The 19,649-nt window shown below is 43.5% G+C and overlaps 2 protein-coding genes across 3 annotated transcripts in view; one reads left to right on the top strand and one right to left on the bottom strand.

Annotated features, from left to right (window-relative positions):
• DOCK4 (dedicator of cytokinesis 4) overlaps positions 1–16,308 on the bottom strand; it is a 423,704-nt gene extending 407,396 nt beyond the window's left edge. For both annotated transcript variants that reach the window (XM_090042292.1, XM_090042293.1), the window contains exon 1: positions 16,091–16,308. In XM_090042292.1, coding sequence (XP_089898418.1) covers positions 16,091–16,127 — 37 coding nt within the window. In that variant the 5' untranslated portion in view covers positions 16,128–16,308. The remainder of the gene's footprint in view (positions 1–16,090) is intronic.
• A 199-nt stretch (positions 16,309–16,507) lies between these two features.
• Positions 16,508–19,649, top strand: part of ZNF277 (zinc finger protein 277) — a 90,814-nt gene continuing 87,672 nt past the window's right edge. Inside the window, exon 1 of the mRNA XM_090042284.1 lies at positions 16,508–16,584. Within this exon, the coding sequence (XP_089898410.1) occupies positions 16,542–16,584 (43 nt within the window). The 5' untranslated portion in view covers positions 16,508–16,541. The remainder of the gene's footprint in view (positions 16,585–19,649) is intronic.

The following is a 19,649-nucleotide window of genomic DNA, read 5'->3' as shown; positions in this document are numbered from 1 at the left end:
TCATAAATTACTGTCTTATAAGGATATTTTAAATAGAAAACAGATAAATGTTTCTGAATGTGCAAAAGACAGTTTAAAATTCTCTAGACTGATGGGAAAGGAACCAAGATTTAAAAAAATGCTTGCCACAATGAATGGGCTTGACCTAATATTTTGACACCCACATCACGATCATTCTGTGTTATTTTAAACTTGCTTCATATTTAAAACATTTTGTCTTTAGTAACTCAAAGGCAAACCAAACATATAATTCTTCTCTTTCAAAAGTTTGCTTAGTTTATACATACACACACACACACACACACACACACACACACACACACACACACACACACACACACACATATATACACACACAGTTAAACAGACCTTTGGTTTTGTGGGTTTTGGGGTTTTAGGTTTTTAAACAAACAACAACAACAAAAAATCAAAGCGACAGAAAAGCGCAACTTGCCACACAACAAATTTTAGAAAAATGAAACCAAGCGAAACTATCTACCCTAAAGAAAAATAAGTTGTATAATGCAACTGGTATTAACTCAAATACAGATGCCATTTGTGTATGATAACATTCTATACCTGTGTTCCGTTATGAGTTACTAGGAATTTGGTGATGAGTTGTTTTGTAATTAAAGTGGCTATTATGTTGTTGTCCCTAAATAGTCATTTCCCATACAAGCACAAGATTCTGCTAAACCAGAAAAGCTATGAATAATATTCTGTTAATTTATAACAAATTATCTGTTTGTGGCTTTGAAATAAATAATTCACAGATGTATTAACAGTTAGGACTGGGGATTTTTTTTTTTTACATCTTAAAAATCTGTTACCAGTAGACTTTACATGTTTATCAGGAAAGCCCTAGGGCCTCTACTGTTAGTCACTAGTGAAAAAATACCATGCTTTATCTCTACAGCAGAATTTGAGACTATTGCAATCTGTTGGCTATTTCAAAGATATTTAAGTGAAGTTTTTGTTTTGTTACTGGTTTTCTTAATACCATTTGAACAGGAAACTGCATTCTGGAATATGTAAAATACTCACTCCATTTTTATTCCCGCTCCCTTCCAACATCCACTTACTCTAAAGGCACAGTACTAGAAGCCCAGCAAGAAGCTGTTCCAACAAAATGGAAGCATAAAAATGGCAAGAGACCACTGTGGCCGCACTGTGGCCTGATGCAGTGGGGGAAGTGGGGAAGGGAGGAGTGGGCCTGGGCCCAATGAGGCAGAGGGGGGGAGGGGAGGAGCAGGGCCAAACCCCAAATAGCAGAGGCAGAGAGGGGAAAGGGGGAAATGGACCCGGATGAGTGGGGGGTGCAGACGCGGAGCTCCATCCCCGTCTGTCCATCCCCTCCCTCCATTCCCGACAGGCAATTTGCTAGTATTTTAATAGTCCTTGCAGAAGCAGGAGTCTGGCCATCATGGTCCCCCTGGTTTACCCATGGCAGGTTAAGGTGCTGTGGTTTGTGGTTCTGTAACAGGGCTGCCTGTGTAGTTTGAGTAATGGGTTAGACACGGATGTGTTTGGGATAGTGTGGTGAAAGATGATCCCATCTCAGGCAGGGGGATGGACTAGATGTCCAGAAGTCCCATCCAGCCCTATTTTTCTATGAAAAGCAGTGGAGAATTCACTATACATGAATGTTCTCACCCATTGGTTTAGGCATGAAGCTGAGATATTCTATTATTCTGAAGGGCAGGAGGGCTACTGAATTGTTCCCATGCTCATGAAATCTTTAATTAGATGATCAAGATTTTTTTTAAACTGATCACATTCCTAAAGAAAACCCTATATGCTACGAAAATGACACAGCTCTTAACATACTCCAATCCAGTGAATGATTACATCTCCTTAGTAGAAGAATATATTAGTGGAAAATAGTATTCACAATATCTCCATTTTCAGCTTCAGTAAACTTAAGTTGTAAAGCTGCCAATACCTGTAGTGTAATTAGTTCCTAACTGCCCTTAGTGGAAAGAGACAGGTCACTACAGCTCTTATTTAAGAATGCAAGAACCATGCTTAGTTAAATTAGAATTGTCCTAGCCATTCAGTAACAAAAGGACAATTTCTTTAAAATTAAATTTTGCTCATGTAAAGTGCTAATTTTTGGTGAAAAGCATTGCACTGCCAGTGTTTAAAAACAAAAAACAAAAAAAACCTCTCTCGGATTCTCCACAGAACAGCTCCAACTGTAGCAGTGCACATTACTGCCTTTTCATTGCTGTCTTCCACCTCGGGAAAGGCTTCAGGAGTGAGAAAGGTTGTTTGCATTTTGTATCTACACATCCCTTATTCTTTACCCAGAAGGCTGACAGGAGTAGTGAGCAAATTTAGGCATTAATTAGAAGGGTGGTTTCCATGATGTGGACCAGGGGTCAGCAACCTACAGCTGCAGACGCAGGGCAGTCACTGTCCCCACACTGCTAAAGGGAAAAGGGATGACAGTCGGTGTTTTCCCCCCACACTGCTGCTAAGAGACAGTAACAGCTGGGTCCTAGCACCCACTACCTCTGAACCAGACTGAGTCAATTTGGGCTGCAACCTTAAAAGTTTCCTCAACTGCCGACATGAACGGTTATATACACACACTGCATACACAAATTGAACTACAGGGCTCTCACAGTAATTAATTCTGAGCTGCTAGTGGCTTAGGCTGGATATAAACCAAAAATGAAGGACTGAAAGTCATATAGTTTCATCCTTTCACTTAGGTGCACCCTTACACCTCTAGGTAATAAAAAAAACCCAACCCATATTAAATAAGTGATCTGTCAAGAAAATTGCATAGATTATAAGGATGAAGTCAGGCACATGTTAAGCTGTAATGTTAATATTTTAGCAAGTAATTAATACAAATCAGATGTCACCTGCATATTCTAATTCACAGACTTTATCAGATTCAATTGCCATTGTCACTGTTAGTCTAATGCACTGGGAAAAGTCCTTGATCACAGTTAAGTAATGTGAAACCCTTTATTTCACAGCCAAATGGAATTAAAAGTCTTTAGACCAATATGGAAGACAGCAAAGTGGCACAGACCCTTCAAACTTGGAGGTCAGTTCCTCCATGCAGAAAGGAATGGTTCAACGTGACAAGGTATGTGGCTACTCTACTTAGTCTCTCTTCTCCCCCTGACATGTAGGCTTTGTCAGGAAAGTTAAGGTGAAACCATTAGTGTTATCTTACCTGTTTAACCCACCCCTCCTACCCTCAAAACTCTACAAAGGGACTTCTCCCTGGGCAGCGTCAGGGGGGACAGGAAAGAGCAGAAGCCAGAGTTCCAGCACACCTGAATTCCAAAGACAATGATGTCCCCTCACAGACTGGAAAAATAAGAGAAATTGAGGGTGTTCCTCTACTATCACCAATAAGGTCACAGTACAGAAAAAGCTCAAAGCTGGACAGAGATTGCACACAGAAAAAACAAGGAACACACACAGTCCACTTAAATTGGGCATAAAAGTTTGGATCAGGTTCTAGTCATATTCATTCTCTTAATTTATTTGGAATAGGGTTAAGTAAACTGCCATTAATTCCATGTCTTTAATTTACATTTAAAGTAATGATATCTAATAGGTTAAATCTGTCTGTACTCCTATCAATACCTCAAACAGATGCAGAATAATACATGTTCAATAAGTAGTGGCATGATTTTAAAGAAATAAGTACTCTCCTGTAAAAACATTAAAATGCATCTTAATTGCTTTACTGCTACCCAATTTATTTGCCTTATTCCCCGCCACCAAAAAGGCTATCCACATAATTTATTCAGCACTAAAAGTAAATACAAAAGATTTCCACATCATTAGAAGTGAAAAAAAAGTTTTTCACATTATAATTTTAAAGTCGCTTGTTAACTCCCTCTCTTAGGAGTCACAAGCATATTACAATGGAACAGGTAGCAACTCAAAGGACCAACAAAAAGTGCTTGGGAAGAGGTCTGCTCCATGCATCTCTCCATGCATACAGACCATGCATCTGTATGCATCTCTCCATGCATACAGTCACTCTGGGACAATCAAGACAGAAGGCTGCTTAACACAGAAAGTCTTGAACACCAGGATCACTGCTTTAGTAAGAAAGAGGGGCTTATGGCTACTATGCCAGCCTAAGAAATGATCTTGTATATATGTCTTTAGCTGAACAGCTTCAGAATAACCTGAACAGCATAACCATAAGTATATAACCTAAAATGCTACAAACATTCTTCCCAATAAGCAAGTGCCACGATAGGATGATACTGGTACTGTTTTAAGACAAAACAAAAAAACAAAAATAGTCAAACACCCTTTCTGCTTCTGGTCATCAAAGACTGGGGAACCAGTTTGTGTTTCCACTGCATAAGAGCAGACACATTATCCCTGGCATACAGACTAAACTGTAACTAAATAGTTACATTCTGCCTACCCAGGTTTTCCCCACATGTGCAAACCAACGCACTATTCTGTACGTCCCAAATCACTCTATTCTCTGCCGTGGTGAACTGAGCAAACTGGTACTCTAGTCAACATAAAAGTCAACTGTGCATCTACAACAAGCAATAGAAATTCAGTTTTTGTAGCTTCTGCAACATTTTGGATTTATATGAAAGATCATATTTACAGATTATAAATTAAATACAATGATTTGTCTTATTTTGTACAAGGGGTTAGGTTAGGACAACAGAAGATATGCACATTAACTCCCCACACCATTCTATATCTGAAACCCTATTTTATATGCCAAACCAGTCTCTTAATTTTTGGTAAAAGCATTAGTTTGACAATTAATTTGCTATGCTTCTTTACTATTGCCTCTCTAAAACCAGGCAACCACCTAGGTGGTTGCATCTAAGGAATGAAAAAATTCACCCAATGTGTTTATTTGGTCAGTTATCATACCTTCTTGTACTTAGGAGGCAGGGCAGGAATTCAATCCATTTATATTCTTCAGTTACACAGGTCTACATGCAATGTAGTGAGAGAAAAAAAAGTGTTAACTTTAAAGTATGCTGATCCAGGGACAAGAAAGGGGCTCATGAAATGATGTCATCTGAGCTATTTTGTTCTCTGACTGTTGGAAAATAAGTACAGCTAGTTAACAGATTTTGCTTAACCTTGCAAAATATAAAAGTGATGTCAAAAGTAGAATGAGATAGCTGTTTATTCTTTTATTGTTTGCCCATAAAGTTTTTCAAGCTGAAAAGGGTATGAGAAGGAGGAAGGTGGTAGGAGTAAATAAGACATTCAGTAACAAGTGAGGAAATTCCAAGAGTTTTCCAGCTCACTCACAGTAAAAGTATTCTTTCTATACACAGTCAGTGATTTAAATGGAGCACATGGCATGTCCATGCATGTCAAGTTTCTACCATAATACTATCAGTGATACTCTACTTTATGGTTTAGTATCCTTATATGATTTTAGTAAGACTAAATGCTGAAGATTACACAAACAAAATAGTTTTAAATCCAATATAAAGAACAGAACTAAATCAAAGCCTGTAATCTCACTCTACTAGTGGAAGAACCCATTGATGAAAATGGGTACAGTATAAGAAAACTTGGTTTAGCTTCAAATACAGATGATAAGCACCATTTCAGAAGTCATGAAAAAGCTGATGAACTATACAATTCATTGTTGGAAAATAAGCATATTTTTCTTTCAAGGTAGGATCCTCGAAAACAAAATTGTCAAGTGTTATTAATCAACATTATAAAACATAAAAACACCCTCTTTCTCATCTACAAAAGTAAATATAATATTTTGCACACCATTTACTTTACCAGAATGAATTGGTGAGTGAGTTATTTCTCATGAAATCAGAGTTAGCTTTACAAACCTTGAAAACCAACAGCATTATAGTTATAAAGCAACTTGATAAAAAATAAGATAGTAGAATGGGGCCTTCAAATCATTAGCATTATAAAAGATTTACCTCATTTTAAAAAAGAAATTCCCTTTTCTTTAACTGGTACTATTCATTATGCAGTCATTGTATCTTTGTAGTACTCAATTGTTCACCAAAAACAATAAAGTGTAGCTGTTTAATGATTACATACCATGCTGCATGCTATGACAAGGAGTCTAACTGTATTTCATTACCCTTTGTACAACACAGTGCAGTTTCTGTTATTTTCTTACTAGAGTTTTTGGTCAAGGCAGCTGTCTTGCATATAACTCATAATAATATTAGGTATTAACAAATTATTGCTCTGTCTTGTTGATAAAAACATCTTGTATATTCTCAGCTTATTACTCCATCAAGAAGAAAACAGTGAAGGAAGCAGGTTAAAACTCCAATTTATTTTTCAATTATAGCCAATATTCATTTAAGAGAAATTTGATAAATGTGTATTTTTCTCTCCAATAATTATGCCATCTATATATCTTAATGACTTGTGCTATTACAGTTACAATTTTTAGAAAGCTCCAATAATTTACTTTTCTGGACCTCCCCATAAAACCGTTATTGAGCTTTTGTCTTTAATAGTTGGCTCTTGCTTCCAGTTGATAGTTAGTTCACATGAAGTAGCATGGTTCAAAGAAAAGATAGTGCGTCTTTTTTTTTTTTTTTACAATTTCACTTCCCCACATTTGAAGGAAGAGTTGAATATTTTCTTCTCTTTCTTAGCATTTATGGGAACATTTTAACAGGCTCAGCAAGAAAAAAAAAAACCAGATAAAAGCTGCAACAGCATCCTCAAACCAAGGAACCCAAAATGGCTCTGAGGTTTTCTATACTCAATTCCTCCTTCTCTGGAAGAAAATAGGAATAAATAGCCAGGCTGTCTATACATTAAGTTCCTTGACAGCTGAAGCCGCAGAATACAAAAAGGATGCAGAACTAAAAAATACTATCATTAAAAAAAAAAAAGTTAGCTACAAGTATAACTATTATACCTTCCCACAAGCCCTTCTTCCAATTTGTTTCTGTTTTACAATCATGTTATTATGTTTCCTTTCTTATTGCTTGTGTTTTTATATAAATAGAAACAATAAGAAAACAATTAAATAGTTTCTGGAATCCACAGGTCCAGAAATCTGGTGGCAAGGGAACGGTAACAACATTAATTGTTCCCAGGGCTGCAGCAACTAATGCTGCTACTTGCTTACTTCAGCATCACCCAGGGGGAGCTCCATGGGCCAAGTGACACAGATCCATATACCAGACTGCACTAGAATGGGGCGGGGGGGCATGCACAGGGTGACCAGATCCAGCACATGGGGATGTACCAGATTGTACTCATGGACCAACCCTGTGCACAAACTCCATGCTGAAAGCAACCCACAAACCAGCCTGAATGTGGCATCCAGCCCACCTGGTAGAAAAGTTTGAATACCACTAAAATAATGCATCAAAGCACAAAGTAGATTTTCCTTATTTGCTTTCAGTTATAATAGCTTTCACTGTTATCTATGGGAAAATAGGTAAATTTTTTCAGACAGAATCACGATATCTATGCTACATCCCTTAAGAGAGAAACATCCAGTTAGCCTCAGCAGTTATTTTTCCTGACCCTGCCCAGGTGCTTTATAGCAATGTTAGGGGTTTCTTCAAGAACACAACTGTGCCTCTGTTCCCAGAAAAGGAGCGATCATCTCCCTATATAAATCAACGTAAGGTTGGCTTTTTAGGAGGGAAGGGAGCTGTACTCCTGAGGAAGGCAAGGGAAAGAAAAACATTCATAAATTGCAAGATTCTGATAATTTCTTTCCTTGTCCTTAATACAGGTCACTTTGCAGACTGCTGTACTTGCAGCTCCAATATAGTTACTTCTGCATGCTCCAGAAGATGTTAAGATCAGCATTATCTTCAAATTAGGGGTTCTGAGTGGCCAAGACTAACAATGTTCAGTCGACTCCTTTTACTAAAGAATTGTAAACATATATTATGGAAAAACACCATTTTCAGCCATCTCCAAACTGTTCATCACCTTCCATCTCTTTCACTGTGTATATTATTTAGGAAGTGTTTCAGATCTCTAAAGTTCCAAAAGTGGTGTCCAATCAGCCTGGCCCTCCTTTAAAACTCTCTCTCCCTTTCTTGCCATTCAGATGTCTTTCAGTTGTTCAACTGGAAAACACAGATGCTTGGAAAAACTAATGCTCCTCTACCAAGAGACGCTCTAGAGCAAGATGGTTCCAAGTTGTTTTGTTTGTTTGTTTTTAATGCGACTGAGGGAATCAAACAGAATTCAAACCAAGGGAACCTCAATGTTAAAACTAGAAAAGCATATACTGATTTCTATGTTTGTATTCTGTAGCTGTCACAAATAATAAAATGTACAACATATGAAACCCAAAGACAAGATTTATCTGGAAAATGGATATCCTCCAGAACATGAAGATTAACTGAATCATAAGATAATATAAGAGCCTCCCAGTTCAACCCTTTTATACAGAAGAGTCCAGAGTAAACAGGCAAATCTTGTAGCAAACACAGCAAGTCATTAAGGCTAGGGTCAGGCATTCAAAAAGCTTGCGCCTGAATTGATTCAATCACTCCAGTTTAGTCTAACCTGGCTAGGCAAAACCAGTTTGTAACCATAAAGACAAACCCTCTAGACTGAAAAAATGCAGGCACATGCCTGCAGTGGCTCAAGCTAGAAGCCAAGGGGTGCTAAAGCAGCCCTTCCTCCCCCTCTACAATGCTGAGGGCTGAGGGGGGCGTGGCCATACCCCAGCAGGATGCTCTGATTAGGGAGTGGTTTGCCCCACTCCTCACCAGCCCAGCAGGGAATTGATAACACAGTGTTTATCACCCCATTATGAAAACAACAGAAGGACATTACCAGCTATCAATTGATTCTGCCTTTGTCCCTTCTGCCACAGCACAGACACATAGCCAGCATGTGGTATGCTAACTAATGCTAAGAGGGTGTCTGTGTAAGGCAACAGGGACAGGGAATAATCCCTGCTTTGCAGCAAGTGGGGTGGGGAGGAGTGGAGAAGCCAGGTAGATGCTTGCAATCTCTGCCAAGCTCCAGCCAGGGAGCAGAGGGAAAGGGCCAGCTCTGGTATGGAGCAGAGCACCCCACCCAGCCCAAAGAGCATATCAGGATGCTGGGGGAGTATGGTTTAACTTAAGCCAGCAAGGGGTCTGGGCCAGACATTGCATAAACTGGTTTGAGCCAAATCAGTGAAGTCTGATACTACATTCAACCAGGTTCATCTCAATGGTTTGCCATTTTCAAACTGGTTTATGTGCACTGTTATGGGTTTAAACCAGTTTATGATCACTTAAACTGGTCTATGTGTAATGTCTGCCCCTAGCCCACAAGAAGCTAAAACTATCTTGCCACCTGAGTGCACCAATCTAAGGACTGTGAAGTCATGTGCCCCAAATGACAGTGACCATCAGCCTGCTCTCTCCAGAATTTTCCTTAAAATAGCCAAGACACAAGTCCCAAATGGCTTTACAGACTTTAACCAACACACTGAATTAGAAGTGAACTGGAGGCAAGTGCAGCCTCTGGAGCACAAGATACTCGTGCTCTGTCGATGAGATACCCAACAAGTAGGGTAGTTACATATTCAGCACTAATGTTAAAGTGTGGGCTTTACAGTAGTGCAGATGCTGAAGTGCATCTTACAGTGTAATTCACTCTTAAAGAGACAGACATAGGGATAGCCTTAGTTTGAGGCACCCACTAAGGAAGATCACAAAGTCCAACTGAGGAAAGGGGGATGGAAAATGTCACTGTAACTACAACTGCTATTTGAATATCTAGCAGCAGTCAAGGATTCCACTGGCCTCTAGGTAAACTTTAACAACCAGAAAGATAGATATAGCCCTCATCTTTTACCTTTTTCCTTGAATTATTTAACCAGCATTATATCCCTTGTATTTCAATTAAGCTTCAACCATCTAATTTCTATCTAATTACTGAGGAAGCCGAGTTGTGGTACAATCGCAGCAGAACAAGAGACAGAACGCTGAATCCTCAGCATGCTGCTCACACTTCCACTGCAGTCTTGTAATCTCCCCAAGCAGCTTCACATACAAAGTGAACAGGGAAGATGACAGAAGTAAAGTCTTAAATAAGCCACATGAGAGCCTTTAAGGTTTATGAGCTATCACTGAATAGTATCCTCTGGGTTGCCTTCAGGAGAATAAAAGGGAGGCACTGAAGACAACTTCATCTCTCCATCTCAGGAGCTTTGGACACAGTGAAACCTTGTAAAGAAAGCCACCAAAGGCTAGTGGGCAATTTAAAAAATAGCATAAACACCTGGACAGAGATTTTCAAAGGTGGCTTTGGTAATTTAGCTGCACAACTCATCTGGCATAAATACCAATCTTATGGCCAAGTAGCCTACCTATGCTTTTCAAATCTCAACCCTAAGTTTGAACCTACATCAAAATAAGAGAGCTGGTGACTTATTTTTAATTAGAAAAGAATTATCCAAGTTGAGATTATTTTAAAACAATTTAACACACTGAAGGTTAAACTGTGGTAGAGTTTAAAACAGTATTTGTGCTGGCTGACTACCCTTACTGGGCAGTAAGTCGGTACACATTTTTTACATGAAAAACAAATTAAGTGACATTACCATGAGAAAAAAGTTGTAAACTGTATTTAATTATGGACATATGGCATTTGTTGAAAAAAATCTCCTTTCAGGAATGAGAAATCCTTATCATGGATTTTTTTTTTTTAAAGTTCTTATATGTTATTTTCAATAGTAGCTCTCCTTCCATCCATACAAGTATGAGAGAATTACTGACAAGTGACATTAGTGCAAAACTGACTAGAAGGGACTTCCAGGGTAATAGTCCTGCACAGTGCCATCTCAGGCAACCACATCACATAAACCATTTAATAAATTTATCAACGTCCACTTTTTTTTTTTTGCCCCCACCACTCCAACTGGAAATCTATTTCAGAACCTCACTGCTGTGATGGTTATAATCCCCTTTGTAATTTCAAGCCTAAATGTATTCCTCAGTAGTCAATACTCCTTTGTTCTTGTGAAAATATTACTCTTTACTTTAAATACCGCTCTTCCCAATATGGTAGATTATAGATGGCAATTTGTTTTTCTGGATTAAATTAGTTTAACTCTTTTAAGGGTACAAGAGAGATAGTTAGCCACTTTAGTCTGAAGCCAGGCAGAGGGTAAGTAGAGATGCATCTTAGAGACTAAACTAATCAGAATCACATAAGCTTTTGTGCGGAAGAGTGCCTTCAGCACATGCTCACAGAAGTTTTTGCATCTCGGATTCAGTTAAGTTTCTGAGTTGTATCTCTAGTCTCTCCTAAGAGCAGGTCTACACCTTAAAAGATTCCCTTGTAGTATGGAGATACCCAAGTCAGCTGGTTTAAAGCCAGCTGTAGTATTTTAGTTGGAACAGTGTAGAACTCAGTGGTACTAATTTATCCTACTTCTCACATCCTTGGTGTCTCATTGTCAATGTGCAATCTATTTTTCCCCCATCTGCTGAATTCCCAGCTCACACCAAAAAGTAATTCAACCCTCCAGTTCCTCTCCCTGTAAAATGGAGATAACCATGGGCAGATCCAGGATTAAGAAAAAGGAGTGTGGTAGATGCCACCTGTGCTGCCCTTCAGACCATGGGATGGGGTAATGCACAGCTGCAGCCCACAGGAGCTGGGCAGGGAATGGGGAAAGAGGGACACACCTGCTCCTGCTGCTGTCCCCTGCTGAGCACAGCAGAGATGCTCCTCACAGCCCACGGCTGGAGCAGGGCAGAAGTGGCTCTGGGGTTCTCCTTGCCTGTGTCAGCAAAGATAGCAGCAGCATCTGGTAAAGTCTCCCTTCCTGTACCTGGTCCCTGCTTGGCATCTTCATATCCCTTGCCAGCACAGGGGCTCCAGTTGCATGGGCTGCCAGGTTTGTAAGAGGACAGCAGCAATGGCAAGCAGGTTGCCTCTTCCTCCCATCCTAACCCACAAGGAGCAGAGGCAGGAAGAGGGAACCTGCCTGCAGCTGTACTGTCCTCTGCTAAGCCACACAGCCAAAGGAGTAGCTTCCCACAGTTAGTGTATCTAGGATGACAGGGAAATTGGGAAGGGGGAAGGAAGGTGGGGGTTGAGATTTGTATTCCTGCATTCCCAGTGACGCCCAGCACCCTGCTCAGACACTGTCCACAGCTGAAGCCACTGGGAGTAGGTACAGGAAGCAGGGGGACCTGGCCACCATTGCCACTGTCCCCAGCTGACCCAGGGATGGGCAATGTCACACAGTCACTCTTACCCCACTCTGGGAAGGTACTACATGGGGGGCTGGGCTCCACTGCCAACAGTGGCAGCAGAAGCGGGCAGGTTCCCTCATTTATGCATCTGCTCTCTGACTGTTCTCCCCAGGTGTCCCTCACCAGCCGGGGGAATCCAGCAGCACCTTGTCCCAACACCACCCACCCCAATCTGAGTACGATTCCTTGCCCAGCGTCTCAGGGAACCAGACCCACCAGCACATCAGTTACACAATTAAAGAGGGGTGCAACTGCACTAACATCCACCTCTGGGTTTGCCCCCACCCCTCCCCCATCCCATCCTATCCTCCCTCTGTCCTTATCCCTGGTGTTTAAATTACGACATTTAAATTTAGTACCCCTGCAAGTCCATTCATAGCATCTTAAGTCACCTGTAGCCTACAAAAGCTTACACCTTTAAAGGTGCTGCCACTGGGGATAGTAAATTTATCATATAGACATAGCCTATAAATGCCTAGCACTTATTTTAACTTACGTTAGTCATATAAATCAAACTGGTGGATCATGCCAGGTTGAATGACTCAATGTCTGGAAAATTATACGCTCTGCTCAACTACTCTTAAACATTTTGCCTAATTCTTTTCTCCCCAAAATACAACACCCTTACAGTTGTCCAGGCTAACCTGGGTCCTCTGTGAACAGATGAACTTAAGCCAACTACATTCCAGAATGAGTAAACCTATTCTTACAGTCACAGGGTAAATGACACTAACAAAGTTGATGACTTGGTATCGCACGGTATGTTGAACTGGTGAAAAAAATAAATGAACCTGTTTATTTTCTCTGCATGGAGAAGGTACAGAATAAGCAGTTACTCCTGCAGTTTCTCTATTACAGTTACATTCTCAGATTTTCACCAACCCATAAAAAACAGCTTTAAAAGCTGTGCCTGTTTCCTGTCTATTGTGCGAGAAGTATCCATAGCTATACCATATTATCCAAACCATTTCTTGGAATGAGTCATTTATATGACTAGACAGGATTAGAAGGTGCAAACGCAGGGAAATCCTATGGGATCCAACTCCATTTGTGATCTGTACAATATGCCATTTTCAAAATATACTCAATAAGATTCAGAGGCTGCACACCTCGCTCCCAAATCCTCTGCAGTGGGCTTTAAACACCCCTTGTTACTGGATAGTAGATCTTTTATTCAATACTGTTATTAGTTGGACACAGCAACGTAACATACACTACAAGAGTGTTTTCCTACCAACTGCTTGCAAAACAAAAGGAAAGCAAAATGATTCACAAAGGAAAATTATGCTGCCTTCCACAGAATCCTTAAAGACAGCACTATTTCAGATCTCATATGAAGACAGAACATGCCTTCACATGAAAAACATAAAACTGTCCCAAAGAAAACTTACAGTACTCTCTAAGGAAACTTCCAACTCAGAAACAATATATATTTACAAGCCTACAGATAAAAAACCTTGATGCAAAAGTTCTGTCACTCATCATGGAAATTCTCATAACCCCCAGAGTATGCAATATCATGCATACTTGGCTCAGCTATTATTTGAGCCAAGAACAACGCAACCTGTTCAGTGAAAAGGAATTAAATTCACCATGGCTGTCAGAGACAGGTGTCATAAACAGGCAAAAAAAGGTGAAAAGTGCTACTCATGTATGAAATACTCTACATAGTGACAGGCTCCCAGGCTGTGTATACGAGTAACTGCCACCTGGTTACCAGCAGCCTTTCAGTGCAACCAGGTGGCTGTTGCTTGGTTATTCATCCATTTTGGCATGCCAGAGTGAAAATGTGTATCACACAGCATGCGCTGCAAAATTCAGATTGAAAATGCAGATGAGGTCTGATGTGGATGTAAGCCCTGGGTTCTCATACAACAGATAAATATGCCTGGTACAACTGATTATTTTGGTACTAACCCATGAGAGACAAAGGAATTCTCATGAGGATTTTAAAATACACCCATTTTACTAGTGCAGTTTTACACGTCATAACAACAGAAAAACTGCTCAGAAAAAAAAAAACAATGTCCACTACTAGAAAGAGTACCTCAAATGCAAAATACTGTCATTTTAAAATCAATAAAGTCCTCTTCCTCTGAAGTTTCAAGAAATGCATATAGCACATAGCTACACACACAAACCCATTTATGCTGCAATTCCAAATTAGGAATGAAAATTTGGCTCAGAGGACTCCTCTTGCAGGCATAACAGTATATTGTACAAAACTGTTTCTGAGGCTAGTGAAATGATTTTTGGATTCATATTTCAAGAGCAGCAATGTTGTCCCCAGATGATGGGTTCATATGTACTAAACTATTACAGTTGCTTTTTTCGGTATTTTGGATGGCCTTTTGGAACCTAGTCAAAAAAATCTATAGAACTAACATGAACAACAGCATGCATTCACCAATACACACACATCCACGCAGATGGAAAGGAGAGAAGGATGTTTGCAGTTATTCATAATTTTCCTCAGTTAATCCAATGAAAACCCTCTCATTAAGATGGCAATAGTTCTTCTCCAGCAGTCGTAAGATTTCTGCAACACAAGCATTCACGAGTAGGTACTGTTGGTACCGAGAACTGGGAAAGAATTCATGGTTAGTACCGAGCTTTCTAAGTACTAAACACAGAACATTTTAACTGAAGGACACTATTCAGTTATTCAGCATCCATGAGCTAATTATTCAAACAAGAGGGTGGTGTTTAGATTTTTGTTTTCTGGGGTCTTGAGGGTTCTGTTCTGGTCAAACAATGATGCTCTGGCTCTTAGGTTGTAAATAACAAAAAGATCGGATTCAGCTGTGAAATATCCTGCTTCACAAAAAAGGAAATGTGCTGCAGCCTGAAATACTGGACTGGTAATATTCTGCATGCCATTCCATGAAATCCCAGAGGGGTTTTTAAAGCCTCTGCCCATCATGGTAGAGAAAGGCAGAAGGGAGGACTAATCAATATCTAACAACCCAGCTGTGACCTGGCACAGAAAGGAGGAAAAGAAATAAATAACTAAATCCCAAGGAGGGTGCCTATAATGTAACACTAAGAAGAGGGAAGCAACTGGGAACAACCGCGCATGGGTCGGGTCTCTGCTTTTATGCCAACTGCTCCTGAGAGTGGGACGGCACCAGCACAAAGAGAAGTCCTGGCATCCCTCAGGGATGTCCCCGCTCTCTCCCGCAGGCACACACTCTCTCTCTCGCTCTCTCAGACGCGCACACTCTGTCTCACGGACACACACACACATATATATAACACACACGTGTGCACACACGCTCTGCCTGACACACTTACCCCCCCCCGGATTAGCAGAGCAGGGCCACGACGCGTGTCCTCCAGCGGCGGCTATTGTCATCGCGACACACACACACACTTTCAAACGAGCGGCGGCTGTGGCCGACCCCGAGGGTCCCCCCGGCCCCACGAGCCGCAGCCCTGGCGCGGGCGGAGCTGTGCGAGCTCCAGGCGGGGACAGCGCCCCCCCCCCCTCCCGCCAGTGACACTTTGCTCCGCCGGTACCGGCCCCCGCTCGTCCTCCGCCCCACCCGGTGCCGGTGCCGGTGCCGGTGCCGGTGCCGGTGCCGGTGCCGCTGCCAGAGCGGGGCGGGGCGGCCGCCTGTCAGCGCCGCGCGAAAGCCGCCCGGGCGGCAGGAGAAGCTCCAAGTTTTGAAGGGAGCGCGGGGGGGAGGGGGCGCAGACTGCCCCCCCCGTCCTTTGTTGTCCGGCTCCGCCGCGCCGAGCGGGACCCCGCGGCCAAGGCTCCACGGAGCTGGGGCCCCGGTGGGGCCCCGCAACTGCAGAGACGCCCAGCTCGGGAGGGGGTGGGAGGTGCCCCCTGTCACCTGCGACGCCCGAGCGGGCGGGAGCAGGGGGGACGCGGCACTCACCCACGCCGAACTTCTCGTGTTCCGTCGGGATCCACATGCTCGCAGTGCGTCGCCGCCCGCGCCACTGCTGGTGCTGGCGCCGCTGCCGCCGCCGCGCTAGGGCTCAGCCGCGCTCCGGGGGCTCCGGCGGAGCAGTAGCAGGAGCGGGAGCAGAAGCAGGAGCAGGAGCAGTCATTGTTCTGACTGACTGAGCCCAGCTCGCGCTCGGGCCGCTCGTAGCCCCGCCCCGCCCCGCCCCGCCCCCCGCGCAGTGTGGCCCGCCGGGAAACCGAGTCCGGCTGCTGAGCTCGGATGACCGGAGAGGCCCCACCCCCTGCTGCTGAGTGACTGGCGCGCCCGCCAGTCCTGGCCCGGGACGCTTGCAGGAGGAAGGGGGCGGGGCCAGGTTGGCTTTTTCCCATTGGCCCGGGTGCTTGTTCCAGCAGTAGCGTCACTGTCCGAGCGCGACAGCATGGAAGCGCGGCTGGGAGTTGGAGCCGGTGCGGCGGGTGGAGGTGAGCGCGGGGCGCCCGCGGGGTCGGGCGGTTGCTTCCCGCTTCCGCGGCTCTCCCGGGGTGGGGGATGGGGAGTAGCGTAGAGGGCGCTTGTCCGCGGCCGCCGGGGGTGAGAGGAGGTGAAGGGCGCGGGCAAACGTGCCCCCTCGCTGGAAAGGCCGAAGCGCGGGGAACCCGTGTCAGGCCAAGGCCCGTCCCGCGTGCCCCGGCCCAGGGAGAAACCGGTGCGCGAAGGGAGGGGAAGGGGGGACCCTTCAGGGACACTGGTGCTGCTTCGGAGGCAGGTGTGGGGAAGGAGAAGGCCCACTCGAGGATGAACCAGCAGGCTCAGCAACAGGGGGTGGTTCCTGTCCCATGTGAGGATGGACTAGGTGAGCAGGGCGGCGAGGCCAGGCCTGCCCAGCCCAGCTCAGGATCCAGTCTGATCTGATCGCCTGCCCAGTCCGGCACGGCAGCAAAACCTATGACGGGGAGGCACAGACCCAGGAAGGGGAGGCTCGGAGTCAGACCTCCTGGTATCTGGCAGCTGGACACGGACATCTTATTTCTTGTTGGATCCTCCAGGCCTTTCGCTAGCCAAGCTGAGGTAAAAGTATTGGGCTGTCGTATATCTCCAGGGACTTCCATTTGAAGCCCCTTTGCGTGTCTCTTTGTGTGTCCCTGCATTTGTAGCTGCTGTACTCAGTCCTCTTTGGAGCCCCCAGGAAGCATCCCCTAAAGGCACTTCCGGGCTCCCGAGGTTGAAACCAAAATCCTGCCGATAACCCCAGGTAGGGTACTCTTCAGGTAGCCCCCCCAATGCAGAGACTGGTATGTCAGCGTCTACATAGCAGAAGAGTCTGTGTACACACATAGTGGAATCATTAGTAATGTAGATACAAATGCTGCTAGCAGTGACCTCGCTGACTCTGTTCTGTATTTAAAAAAGCAGTGGTGCCCAACCTTCTTGGATGGGCAGTCCATGGGCTGGATCCTTGCGGGGCTCCCAATCCGGCACCTGATACAGCTGCAGCAGGGTCCCATCTTGTTATACAGAAGGAACCAGCCTCTATCCAGCCATGGGGGAAGACATGTGGCCAGCCCTGATCCAACTGTGGTGGGGGAGAGTGGCCCAGACCCAATCCAGACACAGGGGGCTTGGGAATTTAGCATTGAGGAGGGGTGTTGGTATTACTTGTTATGACTCTCCTGCTGCCTAATTTTCCAACCGAGGGGGGAGCCCTGCGGCCAGCTGCCTTGGCTCTGCAGGCCACATTTGGCCTAGGGGCTGGAAGTTAAGCACCCTATATAGCATGGAAGACATTAAAAGAGGGTCACAGTAAGCTATTCTGTTCCCACCTGCAGAATGTACTAATCCCTGTTTGTTTCCCTAGCTGTCAGACTTAAAGGTGCCCTTACTAGACAACCTACCGTCTCATTTAACGGAAGTTAAAGCAGTACATCCCTCTCCTCAAGCATTCATATACATGCAGTTCAGCTATAACTGAGGTTTATAGCAGTATGGCTACTCTTAGACAGGAAGCTGTGCCTCTGTGGGACAACTTCATACTGGTATAATTGCATCCATGGAAGGGAAGTTTGGCCATATATAAGGGTCTGCGTAAATCATGGGGGTACTTACCAATTTTCGCAGGTTGATTGTGGCCTAAAGTTCTAATTCCACAGTTAGTTTGTGGCAGCCCTGCCCCTCTGCTGGTTGGTGGAGAGAACCTGCCCCTCGTGGCTGATTGGCAGAGAGGTGAAGTGGGGAAGGGATTATGGGGTGGCTGCCACCTTGCTTGCTGGTTGTTCTTCAGGTGACCCTGCCCTTGGCATTAATTGGCAGAGGGGGGAGGAGGTGGCCACCATCTTTTCTGCTGCCCTTCATGCCACCCTACCAGCTGATGCCTTCCCCTCCTGGCAGTGAGGACTACTGGCTCCCACTGGGGAGCCAGCATTTTAATTTTTTGTTGTTGTTGATTTCATGAACAGTCCCAGATTTTGCAGTTTCTTTGAAATCAACAAAACAGCGAATTAAGTAGGGCCCTAACAATATAGCAGTTCATGTTAAAATGGTATTGCTTGTTGATCAAAATAGTTTTATTGGTATGAACATTACATACACAGCAGGCTTAAAAAAGCAGATAAATCTCTAGCAATTGATAAACTAGTTTGAAGTTTTTTGGCAAGAAAAGGTATAAAGCCACTTATTCTCCCCTGCAGATTACATTTGTTTTTAAGTTTTCAAAGACCTGACCTAGATTTTCCCCCCTATTATCCAGACTATATAGGCCCTTTGTTTTAGGGTCAAGTCAACCCTCCCCCCAGCCCTTTCAATGAGTTGTTGGATTTTTAACATATCGATTCAGGATTTTAGTCCTTTCTTTGTATCATCTTGGTGGCAAATCACTGAGAACCTCTGCCTTTAAAATATGTACAAGGGGCACTGACTAAGATATCTTGAACTTGACAGTTTCCAGATAGCATGCTCAACAAGATGTGGAGGGGTTAGAAGAGTGTTAGATACTTTCTGCTGCATGACTTGGGCCTCCACCTGTCTCCTTTCTTGGGGTGTAATCATGCTGTTCACCCACTCTCAAATGGGATCTTTTGGGTTAGTACAAACCCTGATTATCTCAGTAAGTTTGTTTTGAAAGGCAGAATGTGCCATTTTGTTTCCTTCTGGTGTAAAGATAACAATAATCTGTAAAGACATGACCTTCATAAGGAGAGCATGTTAATTTAGAATTAGGTCACTAAAGCAAAACAGATCTTAAACTATAAACCAGTCTGTCCAGTGTTTACTGTTATCACAAACTCTCCATTTCTGCCTAGGCTCTTGTCTCTTTTCCACACCCTTTCTTCATTCTTCTTGCAGCTTTCTACTCCCAAACCCTTTTACTCTCTTTTCTTTACAAATTCTTCTTATCCTAATCTCACCTTGTTCGTAAGAACTGCTTTCTTTTCTCTCTCCCGTCTGTTATTTTATTCTTGCGTCTCTCCATCCCCTCAAATCTTTCCATCTATTCCTGGCTTTCCTTTCTCCTCCTTCCCTCACAATTTTTTTCCATCTTTCACTTTTCTGT

This window comes from Crocodylus siamensis, chromosome 4, assembly GCF_052110815.1.
Source record: "Crocodylus siamensis isolate JL-2025a chromosome 4, ASM5211081v1, whole genome shotgun sequence".
NCBI classification, from domain to species: Eukaryota; Metazoa; Chordata; order Crocodylia; family Crocodylidae; genus Crocodylus; species Crocodylus siamensis.
This window is presented reverse-complemented; position numbering and strand designations above follow the sequence as displayed.